Source organism: Antechinus flavipes, chromosome 1 (assembly GCF_016432865.1).
Source record: "Antechinus flavipes isolate AdamAnt ecotype Samford, QLD, Australia chromosome 1, AdamAnt_v2, whole genome shotgun sequence".
Taxonomy (NCBI): domain Eukaryota; kingdom Metazoa; phylum Chordata; class Mammalia; order Dasyuromorphia; family Dasyuridae; genus Antechinus; species Antechinus flavipes.
Genome location: NC_067398.1, coordinates 109,436,962 through 109,464,900, shown reverse-complemented (window position 1 = coordinate 109,464,900; position 27,939 = coordinate 109,436,962). Strand labels below are relative to the sequence as shown.

Genomic DNA, 27,939 nt, shown 5'->3' with positions numbered 1-27,939 from the left:
CTAGACAAACCTTTTTTTATAATTAATGATATCAATAGATAGTTATCTAGTTTCTGTTCTTCTCCATGTCAACCTATATATTTTTCTTTTTTTATTAAACCTTTTTATTTTCAAAACATATGCATAGATAATTTTCAACATTCCTCCTTGCAAAACCTTGTGTTCCAAATTTTTTCCTCCTCCCTTTAGACAGCAAGTAATCCAATATAGGTTAAGCATGTGCAATTCTTCTATACCTATTTCCACAATTATGACACTGTCAAGAAAAATCAGATCAAAAAGGAAAAAAATGAGAAAGAAAACAAAATGCAAGCAAACAACGACAAAAAGAGTAAATATACTATGCTGTGATCCACACTCAGTCCCCATAGTTCTGTCTTTGGGTGCAGATGGCTCTTTTCATCACAAGATCACTAGGACTGGCCTAAATCACCTAAATATTAAAAAGAGCCAGTCCATCAGAATTGATCATCATATCTTGTTGCTGTATACAATGTTCTCTTAGTTCTGTTTTACTTAACATCAGTTCATATAGGTCTCTCCAGGACTCTTTGAAATCATCCTCAAGCTATAATTCTTGGTGATTTTATTTCCTGTTCCAACTGTCCTTAGAGTGATGTCTGTGGGTACCACTGTGAATCTAGAGCTCTTATAAATCTTGATTAAATAAAAATCATGTGCTAAACACTATGTTATATATTGGAGAAAATACAAAAATGTACCTGAGATGTCCCAGCCCATGAGGAATTTGTGTATTAGCAGCAGCAAATGATACATCAAGATAATTGTAATATACATTACCAATATATCTCTTAAATAATTATTAAGCATCTTCTGTGACTCAATAGGGGACTGGGCCTAGAATCAGTAAACCCGAGTTCAAATCTGACTTCAGATACATACTAGCTGTGTAATATGGGACAAGCCCCTTAACCTCTTTTCTTTCTTCATCTTTTGAAATGAAGATAATAATGGATAATAATAGTGTTAATAAAAGACCCTCTGACCCAGGGACCTGAAAAAAAAAGTTCCATCACAGATTACAAATGTTTTATCTGAGAAAAACCTAGTAAGGGAGAGAAGATTCTGCAAGGGAGCAGAGAGGGAGAAAAAGTTATATTTGTTCAAAGGAGAGGAGAAAAGTGTGAGTATTTATGGTTGTTAGAGGTTTTCAGGAAGGGAGCATAATACCTGGATTGTTGTGAAGACAAAATGAGATAATAAGAGTAAAGTGCTTAGCATAGCACTAGGCACAAAGTAGGTACTATATAAATGTCGTTATTATTGTTAATATTTTGTATGCTTAAGCTACTGGGCATTTACAAAGTTTAAATATGGCATGGTTTCTATCTTTATAGAGGTCATAATCTTGTAGGGTAATAAGACACCAAGAAAATAGCTATAATACAAAATATTTTATCTATTATGTTATTAGTACATTAGTTCTGTAGTAGAATGTTATGTGAGGTCTAAAATCGACAGGAGACAAGTCACTAAAGGGAAGAGAATTTGCTCTGGGTCTTAAAGAACGAGAATGTAAAACTAAGGAAAAGGGAATAGCATGAATAAAAGTGGAGCATGGTGTTATGATAAGGTGCTTTGTGTATGTTTGTGTATTGTGGGAGTGTGGAGAGGAAGAAGGGAGAGAAAAAGTCCAGTGTGAAGAATGCATGCGAGGAGTGAGATTAGACTGGAACATGTCTAGAATTATCAGGTTGTAGGGAGCGTTGAATACCAGGCAACAGAATCAGAGAATCTGAGATTTGGACTCGACCTCGGTGGCCATCTGGTTCAACCTAAAGAATCCTCCCCACAACAAATGCAGTAAGTGACCATCGAGGCTTTTGTCTGAAGATGTCTAGTGAGGGGGCACGTTTCCCATTTCACTTTTTGAATAGCTTAGATGGTTTTTTCTTATATCCAGCCTATATTTCTTGCTTCTGCCTTTTGAGACCAAAGAAAATTAGTTGAATCTCTCTTTCACACGACTGCCTTTGAATATTTGAAGACAGTTATCATGTCTTCTCTCTCAATCTTTATTTCCTCTCAGTCTTTGGCAACTTAAATATCCCCAGTTCCTTTATTCAATCCTCATAATATGAGACCTACTCAAAGGCTTTTGTCATTTTGATTGCCCCTCTTGCTTTTCAATGTCTTTCCTAATCTGTGTGACTTAAATTAATAAAATCCATTGCAATAGTAGTTTCAGTCATTACTAACCCCACTCCGGTGATAGAGTGCTTGTGTGTTTCTGAGTTTCTGTAGATGGCTATTTTGTAGGATCCTATAACTGCATTAACAAATGGCAATATGGTATATTGATAGACTACTGGGCTTGAATCAGAATTCTGAAATTTCTCTATCTGAATACAACCTCCTATCTTTCCATCTCTCCCTGTGCTTTAATCCCCCTGAGCCTCCTTTGAACTACAGTCACTCATTCCCCTTATCCACTTCCCCTCTCCTACTCCATCGCTTTAGCTTTCAGTTCACTTTCTAACCTTATCATTAGCTCAGCTATATTCCTTCCCGCTCCTCTTGAATCCCTTGTCCATTGTCTTATTGCCTGGAGTCCAATCCGGGTTATACCCATCACACGCTTTTTCTGAAGAAGGCACACAACCAGTTAAACCCGATGCATTACAAATTTGTTGCCTAATATTGGCGGTGTTCTTTCTATTCTTCCCTTCAGGATTTCATTATTGCACTCCTCCTGGTGATTGCTTCAGATTTTCTCTTCTCAAGTCTGCAATTGCACCAGGCTGTACCTGGCTATGTATTCAGTTAATACTGAATTTTGACCACCTGCGATCACTAAGGTTGATCACTAAGGTTGGAGTGCCTTATAGATAATCTTTTAAAATAAAAGAGTCAATAAGCATTTTATCTATTTAATCTTATATTTATTTTTGTTACATTTTGAATTCCTGATTATCCCCCTTTCTTCCTTCTAACTCTGCATTAGAGAAAGCCAACATTTGACATATATCTATCTGTATGTGGAATCACACAATACATAATTCCATAAATCAGTTCTTTCTCTGGAGATGGATAGCTTTTCCCTCCATAAGTCCTTCATAGTTGATTTGACTGTTCATGTTATTTAGGAGAGCTTGGTAATTCACAGTCACTCTTGGAATAATTTTGATCTTACTATATACAAAGTTCTCTTGATTTTGCTTATTTTATTCTGCACGATAGTGTCTTATAATTTATGGTGATAGTAACCTGAACCCTGACTTGCTCTCATAAACTCCTCCATTCCCCAAAACAAATCTGGGGGACTTCACCATTTGTTAAATACTTCCCTGTCAACACGTTATGTTATAATTATTATTATATTAATCAAAAAATCAAATAGCCATATTTCAGGACAGTAAAAGATCACAGAATGTAGCATTTACTCTAATGCTTCATTTTATGGAACAACCTGAGGTCTAGAGCCACCTATTCTTGACCACCTCCCCCAAAGCATTCTGACTTAAATAAAAATGCCCCGGTGGTTTAAAAAAAAATAAAAACGAAAAAACCGCTCAACAATAGCAATGATAATCTAGGATATGTAAGAATAGGAAGGAAGGAAAGCATTTGCTAAGTACTGACCATGTGCCAGGTACTGTACAAGCACTTTAGAAATAGATCTTATTTGATCCTTACAACAAATCCTGAGAGATAAGAGCTATTATAAAAATCCCATTTTACAGTTGAAGCAATTTATTATGGAAAAAAGAGAGTAGAATGTAATCTTGTTTGTACAGAAAATAGAATACGTGGAAGGGAGTAGTGTGAAATTAAACCTGGAGAGGGAATGTTGGAGCAGATTGTGGAAGGCGGCTAGTAAGTGTCTGAGCCAAGTTGGAAGTCAGAAAGCTATTTTCCTTACTTCAGGGCTGGCACTCTGTGCACTATGGTGCCATCTAGCAATCCATGCTATTTCATGAATATTTAATAAACGTTAGTTGACTTGATTTTATGTATGTATATATACACATATATACATACATAAAATCAAGTCAATTAATGTTATATGTATATATGTTTACATGTATGTGTGTATATACCATACAGATATATATGCATGTGTTTATATGTATACAATAGATATTTATATATATGTATGTATATATACACATTTATATTTATATATTTCTATCAGCATCCTGATTGTATCAGAATCTATCACTGAGTCTTTTAGGATTCAGAGATCCATTATCCTCCTCTTACCATTTATTTTCTTTTTTCTCTCCTTTTTTCTTCTAGGGCAGCTAGACTGGGTTATATAAATTATTTCTTAGAAATTTCCAAAAGGGGCAAGGGATGAGAGAGCCAGTTGTGACCCAAATGGATAGGGAGTCCCCACTATGGAAGCTGTGACTATAAAGGAAAGGATTCATTCATTCCTTCATTGAGGTCGGTAACAGGTGACAGGTCTGCTTTGTATTTTCATAGATTTATTCTGTTATGTTAGAAAGTGTGTACCTGTGTTCTGGACATCCATCAGGAAGGGAAGAGGGAGTTATCTTTATGATCTAGAAATATAGAGTGACAGTGATATCTCACATTCATTTTGATAGTTCTATTGATTACTGAAATATAGAGCATTTCTATATTTTTCAACCTATGGAAGAGGAAGCTAGCATATAGTTAATTGAAATTAAATTCCCAGATATGTGAAGGAGGCAAATATTGGAGCAAATGGAATGATTAATTCTTCTCCAGGACAGTGGAAGAGATCAATTTGAAAAAGCAGCATAAAATACTACCAAATACCTCCCAAATATCAGGACCAATATATGTTGCTAATTATCTCGTTCAGAAGAACCCACAGAATGATAGAATTCTCACTTGTCTTCTCATGGGAAAAAATAGGAATATTTTGACTAGAGATATTTTATTCCCTAACAATAAAGTTTACTAAAGATCATTCTCTTTGTGGTATAAAAAGGGTTAATAAAATGGACAAATAATGAAATGTAATTAGTAGGCATTGATCATTTGCTTCAGAATTTCCATAGGTTGTCTCTTCACTTCCTTAAATGTTGCAGTATGTTTTCTATGTGGCTCATGAAGACTGATTTCCGTTTTTCGGTTTCCATCTATAGATTGTTTCTGGTGCCAAGGCTTTTATCCCAGAGAACTATGTACTCAGGCAAAATAGGGTTGTTAAAGATACCATTCAAAAAATCCTTCAGTCTTGTTTCTCAGTGACTCCATATATTATATGTTGAGTTGTTTAATTAATATCTATTTTGAGAGAATGATAGCTTATATACCTATAACAAATATTGCCTTACAAACCAAAGTTTTTTTTCCCTAAAAAAGCCCCAGTTAAACAAAATATTCTCTGGTACATGTTTTAGTTCTTTTTTCTTTGCTAATTTACTAAGAGAAAAAAATCTGTTTCTTCATCTAGAACCAACATTGTCCATAGTAATTAAGCAGATTTTTGTTCATTTAACATTTTTTGTTTTCATTGGGTATATTGTTCTTAAATATCTTTATTTACAATGCATTACTTCATATGTCTGCCTCTGTTTTCTCTGAATTCCTTTTACTTGTCATTTTAAATTTATTTAAACAAAAACATTTATTAAAAGCAAGAAACTGGGCCCTAGACAATGGGAAACTACTGATAGGCCCAAGTCTTTGGCATAGAACTTACTCAGCTTCCCAGTTCTCTAAGAAATGAATCTATTTCCCACTTAGCCTCTTTTAAAGGTAATTTGGTTAGGATTATAATGGCAAAGTAAAAAAAACAGGTTTTTTAATGCCTTTGATTTATGCCAGGTTGCAATGTCTAAAACCAGGCAACCATTAACAAATTGAATAAAAGTTGCATGAGAGGAGTTTAGATTTATTAACTCTTGCCAGTGTAGTAATTAATCTTTGGTAGCCGCAGTTCTCTGAAAGAGTTACTATTCAAAACTATTTTTTTTAACAGAATGACATTTTTATAACACTTCATACGTTTCATAAAGCACTTTTCTATCAGTAGAATGTAAGCTCGTTGAGGGCCGATTCTATTTTCCTGTTTATCTTTAATTCTAAAGAACTGTGAACATTAAATTCAAGTCTGTCCCTCACATACAAAGAAAGTGCTCATTTATATTGTTAGAGGGAGTTTTCTTAACTGGGATTTCCCTGGATCAGTGAAATCCTGCTCCCCTTTTTTTAGCACGCACCTTCTGCATAGCCAGGGACTTATTAACTATTTGCCTGTTGAACCAACCCACTGACCATATTGAGGAATATTTCCCTCTCCTCCCTTTAACGGAACCCAGATTTTTGTCTCCACGGCTCTTTCCACTTTTATGTTAGAAAGTGTGTACCTGTGTTCTGGACATCTATCAGGAAGGAAAGAGGGAGTTATCAGTATCAGACTGACCCCACCCTCCCAGCTATCTCGTAAGGCAGAAAAATTTGTGATAAGCATTTTTCATCTTTAGTCACAAATTGTGTCTTCCTTAATGACTATTAGATTCTATGTTGTTAAGGGCAGATTTGCTTAGTATGCAGAGTCAGCTAGTAGGCTGTTCAATTTTCAGTGTGAGCATTTATACCTAGGGCAAACAGTATAAATCAAGACTTGATTTGCTGTTTTTGTTGCTCTACCCTTAAGAAAAGGTTAATAACATAAAATAAATTTAAAAGAATATATTCTGTGGCTTTTTTTTGGGGGGGTGGCTTTATTTATTTTTTTTTTGGAGAGATGGTTATTAAACATTTACCTTGGTAGACCCAAATCTTAACATCTTAGTATCAGTAGTCGAGCAATAACCATTTATTAGGTTCCTACTATGTGCCGGGCACTGGAACAGTCAGATTTACACTAATATTGGTTAAATGAGTGAATTCAAATCCTGCAGAAATCTTAACATATTTAGCAACTTTTGCAAGAGAAAGTGCTACCCTCAGCTCTTACTCTTAAGTTAGGAAGACCTGAACTGAGTTACTAGCTATGCAACCTAGGATAAATTAGGATACTTTAGCCTCAGTTTTCTCATCTGTGAAATGGGACTTCTCAGGGTTGTTAGGAGAACTAAATACTTATAAAAAGCTTTTTGTAAACTTTATTGTGCTATATAAATGCCAGCTATTATTATCATGTAGTAGTAATTGTAGTAGTAGCAGCAGCTTCAGTAGCAGTAAATGCCCAAGGCTGAATTTGAATTCAGGTCTTCCTGATTCCAGGTCCGGCCCAGTCTATCCCATGTCTCCTCCCTGTCTATTATTTCCATGATCATTATCAGTAGTTACCACAGGAGTATTGCTGAGGTTGGAAGCCGACTCCTCTTTGCACATACCAGTTTGCATTGCTCCTCTAAGACACACCCTTGATGGACATTTGGGAAAAGTCCTGAGCCCTACAGAACTGCAGGTTCTGGAGTTGAGGAAGGGCTGGAGAACATGAGAAAGCTCTCTGCTGCGTGGCACGGAATCAGAAGGGAGGCTAGAAGCTGCTCGGGGATTGTGTGGAGAGAAAGCTCCCATGAAGGTGCTTGCATTTGTGATAAGTACAAACGTGTTCACATGTGGCAAGATGGATTAATCCTTCTTCTGGGACAGGGCAGCAGGAATTGGCATCCTGGCTGTGGTATTGGGGATTTTGCTGCTCCTCACCTGCTGGTACTGCAAGAGACGCAGCGGCTACAAAATACTCAAGGTTAGTGCTGCTCACACATTCCCTTTACCTCTTACTGGGTAAGTTTGGGAATTTTTACCTGGTAACTTAACAGAAGGATTTTCTGAAGGATTGGAAAACAAATTAAAGTTTCCTTTTCTGTAACCCTGTCCTTCATCCCAGTTAATAGTTATTAAACAGCTGGAGTGGGATGTGTGTGTGTATGTGTGTGTGTGTGTGTGTGTGTGTGTGTAAGAAAGTGACAGAGAAACAAAGGCAAAGAGATAGAGAGAAAGAAAGAAAGGGGAGAATAGAGACAGAAAGACAAAGAGAGAGAAAGAAAGGGGGGATAGAGAAACAGAGAGAGAAAAAGAAAGAAAGGGGAATAGAGAAAGAGAGAGAAAAAAAGAAAGAGGAGAATAGAGAGACATAGAGAGACAAAGAGAGAGAAAGAAAGGGGAGAGAGAGAGAGAGAGAGAGAGAGAAAGAAAGAAAGAAAGAAAGGGGAATAGAGAAACAGAGAAAAAGAAAGAGAGAAAGAAAGGGGAATAGAGAAACAGAGAAAAAGAAAGAGAGAAAGAAAGGGGAATAGAGAAACAGAGAGAAAAAGAAAGAGAGAAAGAAAGAAGGGATAGAGAAACAGAGAGATAAAAAGAAAAAAAGAAAGGGGAATAGAGAAACAGAGAGAAAAAGAAAGAGAGAAAGAAAGAAGGGATAGAGAAACAGAGAAAAAAAGAAAGAGGAGAATAGAGAGACAAAGAGAGAGAAAGAAAGGGGAGATAGAGAGAGAGAAATAAAGAAAGAAAGAAAGGGGAATAGAGAAACAGAGAGAAAAAGAAAGAGAAAGAAAGGGGAATAGAGAAACAGAAAAAGAAAGAGAGAAAGAAAGGGGGGATAGAGAAACAGAGAGATAAAAAGAAAAAAAGAAAGGGGAATAGAGAAACAGAGAAAAAGAAAGAGAGAAAGAAAGAAGGGATAGAGAAACAGAGAGAAAAAAAGAAAGAGGAGAATAGAGAGACAGAGAGACAAAGAGAGAGAAAGAAAGAAAGGGGAATAGAGAAACAGAAAAAGAAAGAGAGAAAGAAAGGGGGGATAGAGAAACAGAGAGATAAAAAGAAAAAAAGAAAGGGGAATAGAGAAACAGAGAAAAAGAAAGAGAGAAAGAAAGAAGGGATAGAGAAACAGAGAGAAAAAAAGAAAGAGGAGAATAGAGAGACAGAGAGAGACAAAGAGAGAGAAAGAAAGAAAGGGGAATAGAGAAACAGAGAGAAAAAGAAAGAAAGGGGGAATAGAGAGCAGAGGGAGAGAAAAAGAAAGGGGGGAATAGAGAGATAGAAAGAAACAAGAAGAGAGAAAGAAAGAAAGGGGGAGACAGAGAAAGAGAGAGAGAGAGAAAGAAAAGAAGGGAGAGGATCAAATAAAGATTTTCTTGTGTTTACATGTACAATATCATGTCAGATTAAATGCTTTCTGTGTCACTAAACAAAGCAAAAATTCCTAAAATTTTGGGTTTGATGTATATGTGTATTGGAGGGTAGAAGTGGGGGTACAGTATAACTAACATTGACAGTCCCATTTCATGCTAAGCAATTATTCTCTTCTTTTTGCCATTTCTTCTGAATTGCTGAAGAACTTATTGAAAAAAAAAATCATTGCATGGAAAGATTGCAGTGAGGTTGCAGAGACTATGTGAAAGACTAGGGAGATGAGAAGGATTTGCAAGTGACTGAAGGATGCTTTATCTTTTCCATTCTAAGTGCTTGGAGAAGATTCTTTCTATAGTCTTTCAGAGCGGGAAAAGCTTCTTGCAAAAGGTGGGATTTGGGCTGAGTCTTGCAGGAAAATTGGGAAACCAAGAAGTAGAAATTGATCAAGCAGAAAAAAGAAAATAGTTTTGCTTTTTTGTTCAGTTGTGTCCAAATTTTTATTTTGAGGTTTTCTTGGCAAATATACTGGAGTAGTTTGTCATTTCCTTCTTCAGTTCATTTTACAGATAAGGAAACCGAGGCAAGTAGGCACACAATTAGTACGTGTCCAAGGTCAGATTTGAACTTAGGAAGATGACTCTTCCAGACTCTAGACCTGATACTCTATCCACTGTGACTTCTAGGTACCTCTGAACCTTAATCTTTCACTTTATTAAAACAAAACCAAAAGAAAAAGCAATAAATAGGACACTAACAACTACTTATCCTATCAATTTACTAGCAAGCATTTATTAAGTACTTACTATGTACCACTAAGCACTACTTTATTATTGGCAGAATAATTTATGCCCTAAATCTTAAGCACTACTTTTATTATCTGCAGAAAATTTTTATGAGAAACAATTCAATGAGAGTGTTAGTGAGGAACAGGCAGATGTTCATAAATGGTATGCCAAAGTAAGGCTACATCTTTATACAGTTAACTGAAAAATATAGTGAGTATGAGATCCCACTGTGATTTTTATGTGTTGTCTATAAAAAAGACTGCTCTTTGGTAGAACAGAATGTCAACTTAAAGACTCTTCTCAAAAAAATTGGCCTCCCACATCTACATCAAAATAAAGGTATCACCTGTGTTTATCTCAAATGTAAAATTTCTTGAAAGACACCGTCAGTCAAGAAAAACAATTCATATCTCTTCCATGATGTTTGACTGTTGACAAGATGCTACTATCTTCCCAATCTCATGTGCCCTCTGAAATCATATTGTAGCATCCTTTTGAGACGTGAAGGTGATTCTGAGTGCTTGAACTTGTGTCAGCAGAGCATTAGCTCTTGGAAATTCTACATCATGTTGGAAAGTATGGTATCACTAATACATACTGCCTGCTGTCTGGGAGTTAACCTGGCTAAGTCCAGAGGTTCATCTCCAATGGTTGGCTACAAGGTGATGGATTCTTTGATCATGGATAACTCATGAACAAAGGAAAACAAAACTAGTTCTGGAGATGAACGGTAGTCATATTGATGTTGTCATAATAAATGAAATCTGAAGGCAAAAGGAAGATGCAGCTAAATGGAAGGATAGCTTACAAATTTTCTTATGCAAAATCTCTATGATAATAACACAGACACATGCATGTACTCATGCTACACACACCCAAGAGCATCTTGAATGAAAATATGAGAAAGGGAAAGGCAGGCTTTGGCAGACAATACCCTAAAGCATTCCAAATTCTCTCTTGTGTAGAAAATATATGATCCTGCTTGTTTTTTTTTATTGTTTGTTGATTTTTAAAAGCATTTATTTCATTTAGTTGAGCAAAATGTAGCCTTAAAAGCTTTTTCCAACAAAATGTCTCCCATGCATATGTTAAGATTATTTAAATTTCATTGATTAAGACACAATAGAAACAAATTTGTTCAATGGCATCTTGTGACTGGTATCAAACAAAGCATAAAACATAGAGATGTATATTAACCAAACCAATGTCATGGGGAGATATGGAGTCCATAGACTGAATGGAAGATAGAATCCTTTAGATGTTGAGGTCCTTCAGTTACTCCCCTTTGTGGAGGATATGATGAATATATCAAGCCTTAGAACACTACTGAGTCATTGTTCAGCAGCTTATTGTAACAATCTACAAAATCACACGGACAGAAAGTTCCCATTATTCAAAATAGGATATATACATAGATGGATATCAAACAACACAGCTTGTGTAACCAGTATATATATTTTGCAGTAAGATACTTAAGGTGAATAATAAACTAGACCCAGAACTAAATTAGAGAGGGAAAATGAGCTGGATTAAATTTGGGGGAAATGACCTTTACTTTCAATGCCCTCAAATTTCTCTTAGAAACAAAAACATATCTTTTAAATAATATTGTTCTTCTGGTGATTCTATAGAGCTGTATCTTAGAATACCATTTTCTCTGAAAAATTAAAAAAAAAGTCATCTAAAAGACAACCAGCTAAAGCATATTATCAACAATGAATTATGCACAAAAATACTGTCAAAGATATCAAAGGGATGTGTGACCATTAAAAAGGGGGATTATAGATGGAGAGTCCATGTGCAATATTGATATCTGTCTAATATTAAGAGCTAGAAGAAAATTAAAGTACATGGGGCAGTTAGATAGCTCAGTAGAAAGAGCACCAGGCTTGGATTTGGAAGACCTGAGTTCAAAAGTGGCTTTCTAGCTGGGCAAGTTACATAATCCTTTTTGTCTTGGTTCCTTCATCTGTAAAATGAGTTTGAGGAGGAAATGACATCCAATGTCTTTGCCAAGAAAAACCCCAATGGGGTCCTGTAGAGTCAGATAGCCATGACTCAAATGAGTAAACAACAAACCAAAAGATTGCTTGGATCTCAGAGAGGACATGGATGAGAGCTCTCCAAAATGAGGAGGAATGAAATAGAATGTGACTGTACCAATGGAGGAAATCCTGTGGACAAAAACAAATCCACCCAGGTATTTGATGTAATTATGGGTCATCATTTATTCAAAGAATTCAATGTCATTCACATCAAACTTCAGCTAGTGGCTTATTATATTTATTTTAGGGGCAAAGTAACTTGCCACAAAAGGATTAAATTACAAAGTCACGTGAGGAGAGAAATGGGCAAAGAGCCTTCATTCTAAGTCTAGTCTGCTCTGTCATATAGCTTCTTTGGTAAAGATATTACCATCGGCTCTAGAACTGAGGGGTGAAGTGGGGGGAATGGCATCTTTTTATTTCTTTAAATTGCCCCCTATTTTCTTTGTGCTTCTTCTCTCACTAACCCTCAGTGAATTTACATTTTAGGACAAAAAGCTTGGTGCTGGCACTGGGAATGCCTTGATGGGGAATTACTACCAGGACGAAGGTGCTCTCCCTGTCAGCAAAGGGCCTTTTCAGGAGAATAACAACTATAATTCTATGGTATGTTAGAGCCCTTGGAATAAAATTTGTTTTCTTATTTGTTTCCTATGCTATTAACATTCAGTTCAAACAAGTGAAAATACTTTCCGCAAAGAACCAAGGAAAACTATCATTAAAGTTGTCTGCTTTGTCCTGCTCACTTAGATTTTCCAGTATCAATAATGATAAAAAGTCCTATATGTTAGTACTAGGGAAGTACTAGTTCCATTCCATTCCATTATAATTGGTTTCCTTTATAATTCTGTGTATTTTATTTTATGCATTTTTAAACATTCTGAGAAGGGGTCCATGACACAAAAATGTCATTTTTGTTCTAAAGCATGGTTTTGATTATGTTGTGCCCCCTTTCCCAGGTTGCTCCAGTGGAGTCCTAGCCCCTCTAGAGTCAGATAGAGAGGATTCTGGCATTTCAAGCTTTTTATAACCTGGCTCCTTCCTACTTTTCTAGACTTTTTACACCTTACTCTCTCCCACATCCAGTGACATTGCCCTGAATTTTTTCCACATAATTTGTACTTGTTTATCTTTGATCTAAGCATCATCTTTAAAGAACTGTGGCAAGTTTTTCTTTACTTTTTTTGGATAACAAGGTGTTTTTTTTTTTTAACCACTTATGTCTTCATGCATGTATTTTTCCCATTCTTCCTTTTTTTTTTTTTTTTTTTTTTTTTTTTAAAAAAAGCTTGGTATTTTTAAACTAAATATATTAGAACTGATGCCCTTGAAGCTACTTAAGAAAAGGAATACCATAAGGATCTTGAAGTAAACATTTGCTCCCCTCTTTCTCATTAAGTCAGTTAATAAACATCTAAATGTTTATTGAATACCAATATTGTGGTAAGCACTGTGGATACCAAAAGAGGCAAGTCCTCAGAGAGTTTACATTCTAGTGGGAGGGAGAAGACAATAAGTCAACAACTATGTGAGATGAGACATATGAATACAATAAAAATGAGAGATAATATAAACTTAGGGACATAATGAGAATAGGAACATATCAGAAAATGATCAATGGTGCTGAAATTCAGCTGATATATGGCACTTGCTTAATACATGCTTGCCGTATAATAAAAAAATTTTGTGGGATGATTATTTTATACATTTGTTGATTATTTAACTTGATTTTATTTAATTTTTAAAAATTAAAAATTTTAAATTTTAAAATTTCATTTAAGTTACTTTAAATCAGGTAAAATTCTATTATAAAATAAAATAAATATGAAACTTAAAATATATGAAATATATTTTAGGTGGGGGCTAAATTAAAGATTTTGATACTTTGCAAATAGTTTGATGGAGCTATTTTGTCAAACATTAAAGTTACCTAAATAAAAATCATGGTATGTCAATATAAACAGAAGAATATATTAATTCATCAAGTATTAAATCTCTAGTTTAGGATATAGTTATCTTTAATTAGTATTATGGCCACAAAGCATAAATGTCATAGAAGCCACAGTGTGAAGACTTGGCAATAATTAAATTGCCTTGTTTTTCCTTCTGACATTAATATAGCCCAATTTCATTGTTAAATATGTCACTAATACATATGTCATGATAAAGATTAAACCTGAGTTAATGCCTCTAAAAGAGGAAAAACTATTGACTTATTGCAATTATCTAGTTCTATTATAAAGGTCATATTTTATCTTAAGTGTGTACTCCTGAAATTCAGTTTCTTGGAAGGCTTATATGATAGAATAAAGTGGTATAGAGAAAAGAAAATTGGATCTGGCAATGGAAGACCTAGATTTCAGTCGTAGCAAGTCAATTACTATAAGGTTTTTAGTGTTAGCATTTGTTAAGTGCTTATTATGTGTTAGGCACTCTGCTAGTACTGCGGATAAAAGAAAGGCAAAGTAGTCAAGTAGTATGTTGTTCTTTCAGTCCTGTTTGACCCTTGGTGAGCCCTTTTGGAGAGTTTTCATGGCAAAGATACTGGAGTGATTTGCCATTTCCTTCTCTAGCTCATTTTATAGATGAAGAAACTGAGGCAACCAGATATATTAGGTCACACAGCTAATAAGTAGCTGAGGCTGGATTTGAACTGAGGTCTTTCTGACTCTAGACCTGATTTTCTATCCACTGTACCACCCAGCTAGAATATACATTTGGTCTAATGGGGAAGACAACATGTAAATAATTAGGTACATGCAAGATATAGAAGTAGATATAAGGTACAAATTTATATACTAGGAAAGAAGATGACATAAAATAACATTCAAGATATAGAGTAGATGAATAAATCTACTCTGAAATAATTATTAATAAATATTCTGGAAGATAGAGGCTTTGATAGCTAGAAATCCAGAAAAGGATTCCTAGAGAAGATGGGACTTGAATTGAGTCTTGAAACTAGGGAAATTAAATCGGGGAGGGGAAGTATAAGGGGGCTGACCATTCCAGACAGGGGTCAGTCAATACAAAGGCTCTGAGATAGGAGATGGAGTGTTGTGTTTGAAGAAATACAAACAGGTTTATGTATAGAATTCATGGAGGAGAGTAAGATGTAACAAGGCTAGAAAGATAGAAAGGGACTAGACTAAGATGAGCCAAATAAGGACTTTTAAACTTTAATCCCAGAGAAGGTATTATTTTAAATGCATAAAATAAAACACAGAGCATTATAAAAGAAATCAGTTACATTGAAATATACTTATAAAATTTTTATTCAAAAAAGAAAGCTCATGAAAACCTAAGAAGACTTACATAAACTGATACAAAGTGAAGTGAGCAGAACCAGGAGAACATTGTATAGTAATAGCAATATCATATGATGATCAAGTATGAACGACTTAGAAATGTCAGCAATACAATAATTGAAGACAGTTCTGAAGAAGATAAAGTATGAATGTAGATCAATGAATACTTAATTTTTTCACTTTATTTTTCTAGGAGTTTTTTTTGGAGGGAGGTGGTGTCTGTGTTTTCTTTTACAACATGACTAATATGGAAATGTGTTTTTTATGACTGCACATATGTAACCTATATATCTTTTCTCTTTCTTGACCAAAGGGATGTTTCTCAAGGAAACTCTCAAGGAAAACTAGTACTTCCATTTCCTCTCTTCTCACTTCTAAAACATTTGCAGTCTGGCTTTCAATCACATCATAGTTTGAAATTGTTTTCTCCAAAGTTACTTATTATTGATAATAACAATGATGTTATCGTTGGCAAAACTTTTTTTCATGCAAAATATATTTCTTAGCCATCTTGCATAAGAAAACACTCCTATAAACAAGAAAAATAATTTTTTTAAAAAAATGCTTCAATTTGTACTCAGAATTTATCAGTACTCTCATTGAATGTAGAGAACATTTTTCATCATGGGTTCTTTGCCATTGTTTTGGATCATTGTCTTGATTAGAGTAGCAGTCTTTCACAGTTGATCATCATTACAATATTGCTGTTACTGTGTACAGTGTTCTCTTGGTCCTGTTCACCACATTTTGCATGCATATATGTCTTCCCAGGTTTTTCTGAAACTATCCCATTCATAATTTTTTATTGCACAATAGTGTTCCATTGCAATCATATATCACAACATATCCAGCTATTCCCCAAATGGGAGAATGCCCTTCATTTCCAATTTTTTTTTGCCACAACAAAAAGAGTTGTTATAAATTTAATTGAAAAAGCTAATGACCTTTTCTCAATCTTAACCTTTCTTGAATTTTCTGCAACTTTTGATATTGTCATTCCCCTTCTTCTCATGGATGTTCTCTCCTAATTCTGGAGACCATCGAGTAAGTGACCATCGAGGCTTTTGTTTGAAGATGTCTAATGAGGGGGCACGTTTCCCATTTCACTTTTTGAATAGCTTAGATGGTTTTTTCTTATATCCAGCCTATATTTCTTGCTTCTGCCTTTTGAGACCAAAGAAAATTAGCTGAATCTCTCTTTCATGTGACTGCCTTTGAATATTTGGAAGGCAGCTATGCTCACCACTATACCACCAATGCCGCTATGCTTTTGAATATTTGAAGACAGTTATCATGTCTTCTCCTCATGGATGTTCTTTTCTAATTCTGGAGAGGAAACTGAGGCAGGTGACCTTGCACAGCCCTCTCTCCCTCCAATCCAATCCACTTGCATGTCATGGTATCACCTTCCTGAAGTCATGGTCCTCTTCCAGAAGGAAGGACAAACAACAACAGGTTTACATGGCACTGCTTTCTTGGTTCTCCACCTATTTGTCTGACTCCCCCTTTTCAGCCTGTTTTGCTGGATCCACTTCCAGATCATACCCACTAGTCACTGGTATCCCTCAAGGTCTCTATTCTCTTTTCCCTATCTCACTTGATCTCATCATCTCTCACTGGTTCAATTCTTATCGTTAAGCAGATGGTGGAGGCAGTTAGGTGGTAGATGGATAGAGAGCCAGGCTTGGAGTCAGGAAGATCCATCTTCTGATATTCAAATCTGGCTTCAGACATTTACAAACCTGTATGCTCCTGGGCAAGTCACTTAACCTGTTTGCTTTAGGTTCCTCTCTGTAAATGACCTGGAGAAGGAAATGGCCAACCACCAGTCCAGTGTTTTTGCCAAGAAAATTCAAATGGAATCATGAAAAGTTGGACATGACTGAAAGTGAATGAGTCTCAAATTATCCAGCCCTAAGCTTTCTCCTGGCCTCCAATCTCATATTAATAACTATCCGATATCTAGAAATGGGTTTTCCATAGACATCTCCAGCTCAACATATCCCAAACTGAACTCGCTACTTTTTTTCTCTAATTCTTCCCTTTTCCAGAGTTTTTTATTTTCAAAGCACCTCCATCCTACCATTGGCCCAGGGTCTTTTCACCTTCTTACCCGGGTTTGCTCCCCCTTTTCAAGATGATTTCTACCTTTGCCATGTCTCTCGTATGTGTGACCTTCTCTTTACTCATGCAATTTCCATTCTGTGTAGTCCCCTATCACAGCCTAGGGCTGCTGCAATATCCTCCCAGCCCATCTCATGTTACACTCAGCTGCCAAGGTGATCTGGTTAAAGTCTGACCATGTTTCTCCTTTCTTTCAATAAATTCTAGTGGCTCCCTATTACCCTCAGGATCAAATCTAAAATCTTTTGCTTTTATACCATGGTCTCTTCCTACCTTTCCAGTCTTATACTTTTCTCACCTCCATGAATTCTGTAATCCAGTGACAATGAACTTGTTGCTGTTGCTCAAACCTGACCCTCCGTCTCCCAACTCTGCCTCTTTGTTAGCTGTCTGCCAAGCTGGGAATGTTCTTCCTCCTCACCTCTGCCTCCTGGCTTCCTTTGAGATTCCAGCCACCATTGAGCAAGAGGTCTTTCCCAGCCCTGCCTTTTCTGATGTTATCTTCCATTTATAGTACAAATATTTTGTGTGTTTGCATGTTTTCCCCTTGTTAGAGTCCTTGAGAGCAAGTTTTTGCCTGTCTTAGGATCCCTTTCTAAAACACTGGAAGTACTTAATAAATGCTTGATCAAATGATAAGATCACAGAATAGAAAAAGTGATTAAGGACAGAGCTTTGGGGGACATCTCCTTTCAGAAGCTGTGACATGGATAATGAATTAATAAAGTAGAATGAAGAGGAACTGAAGAGATGGAAGAGAAACCCAGAAAGAATGGTGTCATGAAAACGAGACAGCAGAAAGTATTCAGATGTCTCTCTCTTTACAATTCTCTTTCTTCATCTGGGAAACAAGATCAAATCAAATGATCTTTAAGATTCCTTTTAGCTCTAAATCCAGCAATTAATTCAACTCTTACTCTCAGGTTATCATATATCATGGAGACCTTGGTTTTCAACAACAACAAAACTTTGTTATTGTTGAGTTTTTTCCTCTAATCTCAGAATGTTATAACTGGAAGTAGTCTTAAAGATCATCTTATAAAACCCCATTTTTACAGATGAGGAAATAACAATAATAGCTAGCATTTTATATATATTTATATATACACACATATATATACATATAAATGTAAGTATACATATACATGTATGTATATATATTTATAAATTTATGTTTATATACATACATATGTATATATATTATGTATTTTGAGGTTTGCAAAGTACTTTACAAACATTAACTCATTTTATCATCACAACAACCCTGGGAGATAGACACTATTATTATCCTTATTTAACAGTTGAGGAAACTAAGGCAGACAGGTTAAGTTACTTGCCCAGAGTCACACAGTTAAGTGCTTGAAGTGGATTTGAACTCAGCTCTGTCTACAGACTCAATATTTTACCTATTGCAACATCTTTAATAAAGTGCATAGAGGCTAATTAAACTGCTTTCCATAACACAGCTTATTAGTGGTAGAGCCAGGAGTAGAACCCAGATCTCTTACTATTCCTTAGAAACCAAGAAAAATGTGAATGTGACCTAACTGGATGAATTTGTAAATATTTATTTAATTGTGTGGAAGTTCAGAGATCTGATAAACATTCTCTTTTTTTCATTCCCATAGGTACCTAATGCTCCCCCAGCTTATGAGAAGTTCTCTGCAGAACAATCCCCACCACCCTATGCTCCTTAAAGCTCAGCAAGAAATATCAGAGGTCTTGAAAGGATCCTCTTTGTATTTGCTTCAAATCATATGAAAGTCTAATGTTCCATAGTAGTACGCTGCATTAATAAAACTAATCAGCAAATTATTCTTAGCACAGCTACTGGTACTAACTGAATGGCAACATTACAATGAATAATGTTTTATATATCAATAAACCATTGATTCTGGTTGATTTCTACTCCAAGTTAATAGGACTACACTACATTAGTATTGCCTAAGGCAGTGTACACAAGTGGTTTTTGGCCTTTATGTCTTTGTATTTAGTTGCATTTGGGCTAAAAATATTAACACTATCATGTATTTGGGAACATGGAAGTTTCCTCATCAACATGAAGTTTGCACAGAATTATTAGTTTATAAATTTTCATTATGCAAATATTACAAAAGATCTGTTAATAAGTGTGAGAAAACGAGCTAATTCATCCTATTTTCTTCCCTGCTAACTGCTGTATCCCTTCCTTCCCAAAATGACAAGATCAAACTCTAAGGTCTTTTTCTGTACTTTCTAGAACCCAAATTCTAGCACCTAATCTATTAAATCTATTAAATCTAGGATTATAGCTTTAGAGCTAGAAGGGATGATTAGCTGTAGGGGTATGCTGTATCCAGTTCAAGTTGGCTCATAGGAGCTGTTAATTTTCCAATCATCAAATGCTACAAATAAGGGCTTGATTGTTTTGTTGACTGTCTAGATGTAGTTATAGAAAGAATATGAATAACTTAAAAATGTGTCTTGCATATAGTTCCCTGCTCTCTGCTCCTCCCCTCCACTCCAGTCAGGTTAAGCATTTACTAGCATATTCTTCTTAGCTGTAGTCTAATCCAAATCTATCAGTTTACAGATTAGAAACCCAATGCACAGAAAGGTGAAATTATTTGTCTTGCTGATTCTGTGCCATCACAAAATTTCTACTTTTAAATAACACTTAAAACACAAAGCATATATAATCATTTGCCACATAAGAGGTCAACTTTGTTATTATGTCAATGAAACTGGGAATAGAAAACAAATAGAGGAGCAACTTCAAAAATATAAAATACTGGAACTAATAGAATGTCAAATAGAGATAATTCAATAATACTATCTCAGAAAAGAAAATTGAAATGGCTATAAAGTGGAAGGGCAAGGAGGGAACTTTTTTTTTGATGGAGAATTCTATCAGACTTTTAATACTAATGCTATATATTCTCAAAAATTGAAAAAAAAAAGCACTCTACCAAACAAAACTCTTTATAAGACAAACACAGTCCCAATACGTAAATCATGGCGAATCTAAGATAACTACAAACCAGTATTTAAAGAGTATTGATCCAAAAAGGCAAAAGACAGTTTATGTTCTCAATGAGCTTGCAGTTGATTAGGCAAGATAACTGGCAAATAACTATGTACAAACAAGAAAAATACAGGATTAATTAGAGATCATCAATGGAGAGAAGGCACTGGCATTAAGGGGAATCAGGAAAGGCTTCTTGCAGAAGGTAGAATTTTTGTTGTTTGTCTGTTCTTGAAGAGAGCCATGACATCAGGAAGGTGATGCCATGAGATGCAAGTGATTTGGATTGATGTGAGGGAGGCCGTGCTAAGTCATCTGCTTCAGTTTCTCCTCCAGAACCTTCTGGGTCCAGTGGAAGATATAGATCAGGACGATCTATAGATCTACAGATATAGATCAGGAGATGCCCTTGGATGCAGGGAGAGACCTTGGTTTGATTGAGGCAATGCCCATTCAGTGATTAAGGTCAAATAAGAATTGAGGCAAAGAAGATCTCTTTTACCTACCTACTCCAAAAAAATTGGGAGAAGATCCTCAGGATTTTTGGCCAAAGTAGAAACAATTGTTATTTAATTTGGGCCTAGAAGGAAGCCAAGGAAGCCAGGAGACAGTGGATGGAGAGGGAGAAAATTCCAGGCTGGGAAGAGACCCAGTGAAAATGAAGAGTCAGCAGATAGTGTCTTGTTCCAGGAAGAACAAGGTGTGTTTCTATAACTAAAGTCCAGGAACTATAGGAAGGAGAGAGCATCTAATATTTCAAAATTTCCTCTAAAGCATCTAGTAACTATTTACTATTTAAATGACAAATAATTGTAGAATGAATCATTGATGAAAAAAAAGATGAGAGAGATGACTACATCAGGTATAATGAAGAATTCAATTGCAGTAAAGAAGAAACAGGCGTTGGGCCTCTGAATAAATGGCAACACTGGTGGTTTCTAGACCTCTCAGCTTAGAGATACCAAAGATGACCAGGAAGCAGGAAAGGTTTATATTAACTCAACTGAGGGCCAGCAGCAGCTCCAGGAGCCCCAGTTTCGAGCATGAAGAAGAACTCTGTTGCTTCAGCACCCTAGAACTTAATGCCAAAGTGGAGCAGGAACCCCCCCCTCACATCTCCAGGGCAGAAAAGAGTGTTTCTAGTCGGATTCCGAGAAGGACCTCTGAAACCAACTGCACAAAACCCCTGAGACTTGGGACATTACACCCTACACCCTGGAAACAAGGCCCTACTTTAACAGAGTTAAAAGCTGAGGAATAGACTAGGGAAATGAACAGACAACAGAAAAAGATTCTAACTATTGAAAGTTACTATGGTGACAAGGAATATAAAAATATACACTCAGAGGATAACAAAATCAAAGCTCCTATAATCCAAAGTCTCCAAGAAAAACAAGAATTGGTCTCAGGTTATGGAAGAACTCAAAAGGGACTTTTAAAATCAAGTAAAAGAGAGAGAAGAAAAATTGGAAAGAGAAATGAGAATGAAGTAAAAGGAAATACATAACACTAATGAGGAAAATGCCTTAAAAGCAAAATTGGCGAAATGGGAAAGGAGGTACAAAAGCTCACTGAGGAAAATAATTCCTTGAAAATCAGAATTGAGCAAATGGAAGCTAATGACTTAATGACAAATCAAGAAACAATAAAACAAAACCAAAAAGAATGAAAAAATAGAAAACAATGTGAAATATCTCATTGGGAAAACAACTGACCTGGAAAATATTCAAGAGAAATAATTTTAAAATTATTGGTCTATCTGAAAATCATGATCCGAGAAAGAACTTATATCATCTTTCAAGAAATTATCAAGGAAAACTGTTCTAATATTCTAGAACCAGAAGGTAAAACAGAAATTGAAAGAATCCACCAATAACCTCATAAAAGAGATCCCAAAATGAAAACTCCCAGATCAAGGAGAAAATATTGCAAGCATCTAGAAAGAAACAATTCAAGTATAGTGGATCCACAGTCAGGATAACACAAGATTTATCAGTTTCTATATGAAAGGTGAGAGGACTTGGAATACGATACTCCAGAGAGCAATGTAAAGTTTCCATAAGTCATGTTGTGATTACAGCCAAAGATCACGTATCCAGCAAAACTGAGCCTTTAGGAGAGAAGGGGCAAAATAGAAGATTTTTAAGATTCATGATTAAAAGACTGAAAATCTGATTTTCATATACAGGGCTTGGGAGAAGCATAAGGAGGTAATCAAGAAAGTATAATCATAAGGGACTTATTAAGGTTTATCTGTTTACATTCCTACATAGGAGGGTGATACTTGTAACTCAAAAAACTTTCTCATTATGTCAATTAGAAGGAGTAATATAGAGAGAAGGCAAAAGTGTTAGTTGAATATGAAGGAATAGTATCTTAAAAAAAATAAGGGGTGATAGGGAAATGCATTGGAAAAATGAGAAAGGAAGATGTGGAATGGCATAAAATATCTGTCATAAAAGAGGCAAGAAAAAGCCTTTTCAGTGGAGGGGAAGATGGGAAATGAAGGGAGATGAACCTTATCCTCATCAGAATTAGCTCAAAGAAGAAATAACATTTTGGTTATAGAAACCTGTTTTACCCCGTAGGAAATTAAAAGGAGAAGGGGATACAAGAGGGCAGGGTGATAGAAGAGAGGGCATATTGAGTGGAGTGGTCAATAGTAAAACACTTTTGAGGAGGACTGGGGTGAAAGAAGAAAGAGAATAGAATAAATGAGGGGAGGAGAAGAGTTAGAAATAATTGTGAAAAGAATTTTGAAGCAAGTTTCTCTGAGGGTCTCATTCCTCAAATATATAAAGAACTGAGTCACTTTTAAAAAAAAAGTGGCCATTCCCCAATTGACAAATGATATGAACTATGCCTAAAGTGCCATAAAATCATGCATTATCTTTTGACATAACAATACTACTACTAGGCCTGAATCCCACGAGATGAAAAAACCAAAACAAACAAAACAGGAAAAGAACCTATATGTAACAGCTCTTTTCTCAATGCAAAAAAATGAAAATTGAAGGGATGCCCATTTGGGGAATGGCTGAATACATTATGGGTATGTGATTATGATGGAATATTATTGTTCTATGGGAAATGATAAGTAGGATGCTCTCAGAAAAAAACTGGGAAGTCCTCCATAAACAAAGTAAATGTATTGTGCACAAAGCAATAGCAATATTGTGGGATAATCAGTTGTGTATGACTTTTGCCATTCTTAGCATTACAATGATCTACTACAACTCTGAAGGACTTATGACAAAAAAAAATGCTATCAATACATAAAGAATTGTGTTTGAATACAAATTGAAGCACACTTTTTTTTTTTTTACTTAATTTTTCTTGAGGACTTTTTTTTTGGGGGGGAGGAGAGACAGCTATGTTTTCTTTCACAACATAACTTTTATGAAAATGTTTTGCAAAACTTTACATATGAGTTCTTAATGGAGGGGGTAGGAGTGAGAAAGGAGAGAATCTGAAACTCAAAGTTTTAAAAACAAATGTAAAAAATTGTTTTACATGTAATTGAGGAAAAATTAAAATATTAAAAAAAAGAATCTTCAATTTTATGAAGCATAAGCCATCTACTGTGTCTGTTAAGAATAACACCAATAAGCACTCACTCTGAAGTCCATAATATTGTAATGTCATTTTTTAAATATCTTTGAGAAGTCATAAGAATCTGGAGAGACTGAACATTCAATTTCAAAACTACTCTTCAAGTGGTTCTTGAATTTCTATGTTTTGAGTTAAAGGACCAAAGGAGGAAGAAAAGAATTTTGTGAAAAGTCCCCAACAGTAGGCAATTTAAAAACTTCTTGTCTTTTAGAAGAAATTTACAACATATTTTTCTCAATTATCTTCAGTTTGGGCTAATAACTAAAACTAGTTTGTACTTTTTTTCTACCACATATATTCTGAGAAATGAAAAATAGCCCTGGGAACATGCTTAGAAATTAAAGGAAAGATAGCCTAAGATTTAATACTAGTTACAAAATTGATAAGCTACATGTAATGACTGTTTCAAGACATTTTGCATTACTTAAAATTTCAGTTTTTTTCAAATATTAATTTATATACAAAATATTTATGGAGACATGTAAGATAGAATGTAATGTGGTATGGTGGATAGAAAATTTAGTCTTGGATTCAGGAAGACCCAAATTGTAGTCTTATCTCTTGACCTAAATTGTATGATAGCTCATTTGATTTCTCAGCATCTAGTCACTTTCTAGGACTGTAACTTACACAGGACTTGCTGAATTGCATTGGTAGGAGGAATTTCCATTCAAAAAGTTCCTCATATTGATGAAAATTAGGATTAAAACCCCCTCATCCTGTTCTAACATATACTTAAAAAAAAAAAAAAAGATACTATGGACAGGGGGAAACTAGTGGTCCTAATGCATCTAGGAAAATGTAACCTCACAGATAATTAATTAGTGAGACTTGGTGAGATGAATTCCAGAATTAGAATATGGTCCTGCATAAGTATGCCTTGTTTAAAAACAAAAAACAAGACAGGTTAAGAGAGGGAAAGAGTGAAGAGTTCATACTACATATTAATAAGATATACTAATGGAATGAAATCCAGGAGAAATAAAAATTACTTTTACCATTAAGAGCATATCATAAAACTCTTGAAAAGAGAGAGAAAACATAAGTTTTGGGAAACATGTCATGTAGAGGTAGAATATAGTAGAGAGATGGGGAAGAGATGCATAATCAATTTTTATTATTTAGACATTTGCTAAAATTCTCTCAAAAGCAGCAAAATTTATATTTTCTTGTGCCATCATTTTTTCACACCTCAAAAGGTAGAATAATTCTATTTTGCTCCTGATATTTCCTAACAAAGAGAATTGGTTGCTTGGATGGAAAAAAAAGAAAAAGATAAATACCTTTCCAGAGTTTGCAATTAAAGAAATCTTGTGGTAGTCTGAAAGGAACTCTAATTTTTAGGAGAGCATATTTTAATGGATTGTGATGAAATACAGGAATGATCTTATGGATTAATATTCCACAAGCAAATCAGTCCAGGAGGATAGAAAACTCTAAAACAATAACATTCTCAAGAAATAAAAAGAAGTAATTCTGATGAGAAAGAAAACAGGGAACTATCTAAAGAACTGTTGTAAACACTGAACTCGCCAGCCAACTTAGATTGTTTTTAAAAATCATGCAAAAGAGACACAAAGGTAAGAGAGGGCGATTACAAAATTATAGTAAGATCCTAGAAGAATAGCCTCAGGAGTTTATTAAAGTTTAGAATAAGCTGAAGTTGGCAAGGAAACTTAAAAACAACAAAGTTTCTAAATAAAAAAAAAAAAAAACATCCTATAAGGTGAAAGAGGAGGGTCAAAGATGCTACATGACTGTTTGGGGTCCAATGAGACACTTAATAGAGAACACACAGCTGTTTGATTCTATAGTTTTCTCTGCTAAAGGGAATTCAGACAGAACAGAAATAACAGGGTTCCTACCTATTTAATAATAATAAGACAAGCATATGTTCTTAGTGAATTTAAGTCACCTGATTTGCACTAAGTACTTCTACAGAAAGAACAGGGGGAATTGTTGTGCCATTGTCAACTGAAAAGTCATGGAAGACCAGAAGGGTTCCACAGGATGAAGGGCAAATGTCCCAAGTTTTCAACAAAAAAAGAATAAAATGGATGAATTATAGATCATTGAGCTTGTCTAAGATTCTAAGGGAAATTCTAGAAAAAAATAGTAAGAGATGCTTAATGAGGAACTAGAAAAAGCAGGAGTTCCAAAGAGCACCATGGGTTTATCAAGAACCCTTTATACCAAATTAACCATTCTTTGTTTTTTGACCAGATTACTAAACTGGCATTTCAGGTGACATTGTAGATACACTTTGATTAATTTTAGCAAGGCATTTGATCAAGTATCTTATGCTATTCTTGTGGAAAAGAGAAAAATGTGCACTAGGTGATAGCACAATATTTAGAACAGTTGTATTGAACAGACAGAATGAAAAGAGTTAAACAGTATGAGAACAATTTAATAAGTCCTAAATACAGTGCTAGCATATGAGCTATATGAGCTTAGCACCATGTTTTAATATTTTTAATCAACTTGGATAAAAGTATAGCATATTCTTATGAAATCTATAGGTGACAAAAACAACTACCATAATGTTAGGATCCAAAAACGCTCTGAAGCGCTATTAATACTGGATGAATCTAATAAGATAAAATAGGAAAAAAAATGCAAATTCTTAAATTTGAGTTCAAAAAAATCAACTTCACAAACTATGATGGAGAAGATAGGGTTGAAGAGCAATTTGTCAGAAAAAATTGTCCAGGAGATTGTTGAATTAAAAGTTTAATATGATTCAGCAGTGTAATGTGTTAGCAAAAAAAAGAAAAAAAGAAAGAAAAAAAAAAGAAAAAAAGATGTTGGACTAAATTTAAGAGCCAAAGCTTTCAGGAATAAGGAAATTGACAGTTTTGCCATTTTCTGTGCTGGTCAGGCCATCTCCTAAGTACTGATTCAGTACTGGATGCTACAGTTTAGGACAGATATACAGTCTGGAAGCAATGTGAGGCAGTTTATATGGAACAGCTGCAATGAAGTGCTTGTGGGTTGTTACTTGGCCTCCCTGGATCTCATTATAATCTGTAAAATAAACCAGATAACTTTTTAGATAACTTTTTCTAATCCTACAGTCCTATGATTATAAGTATTTGAAGGGCTACCATATGAAAAAAAGAATATACTTGTTATTTTGGTCTTACTAGTAGGCAGAACCAGAACAATGGATGGTAATTGCAAAAAGACAAATCTAAATTTGATTATTAAAAAAATCCTATTAGAATTATCCAAAAGAGGAATGGGTCTTTTCTTTCCGGTGGTCTTCAAGTAATTCCTAGATAGCCATTTGTTGAATGTTTTATGAGGTCTCTTTGTGGGATATGAGTTGCACTGATAGTCACCAAGGATCTTTCAAATTCTAATCTGTGAATACACAAGATGTTGAAGGTATATTTTCTAATCTCAAGACTGAAAATTATATTTTAAATAATTTTAGAAAATGGCCTTTAAACTTTTTCATCCATAGTTGGGAAAGCATTCATTTGCAGTGTATTTTCTTTTTTTTTTTTTTTTTTTGCTAATATCACAATAAAGTAAAACAAACATCAGCAGATATATAATAACTTGGTTTGAAAATGAATTTAATGATTTTTCTCTGTAATCTCAAAAGCAACAGTGAAAATCTTAGAATCACGTGGTGTCCACACTTACCCTTTCATTTTGTACCCAAAGAAGTTTTGATGTACTTTTGAGTCTTCCAGAAGACCAACTATCTTAAGTCTAAAACACATTTTGGAATGTGCAGAAATTGGCTGAAAAGTAGCTTGCTTTTAAAAATGAACTTTTTTTGGGGTGGGGGCAGTATGTCATGATTTTAAATCCAAGATTGAATTTAAAAGCAACTAAAACCCCAAACCTGGAAAATGTTAAATAGTATCAGATTCCAATCACAGGCAAATCATAGAGAAACATGAGTCAAATTTCCTAATTACTTTTGCTTTTCTTAAGGAATTTTCTTAATTTATATAGTCTGTCACACTAGAAATGTGTTTTTCTTCTAAAATGCTCCA

At 34.9% G+C, this 27,939-nt stretch overlaps 1 protein-coding gene across 1 annotated transcript in view; it reads left to right on the top strand.

Annotated features, from left to right (window-relative positions):
- MLANA (melan-A) overlaps positions 1 to 19,212 on the top strand; it is a 32,719-nt gene extending 13,507 nt beyond the window's left edge. The window contains exons 4-6 of the mRNA XM_051987647.1: positions 7,567 to 7,663; positions 12,368 to 12,484; positions 18,939 to 19,212. Of these exons, the coding sequence (XP_051843607.1) occupies positions 7,567 to 7,663; positions 12,368 to 12,484; positions 18,939 to 19,007 (283 nt within the window). The 3' untranslated portion in view covers positions 19,008 to 19,212. The remainder of the gene's footprint in view (positions 1 to 7,566; positions 7,664 to 12,367; positions 12,485 to 18,938) is intronic.
- The last annotated feature ends 8,727 nt before the right edge of the window (positions 19,213 to 27,939 follow it).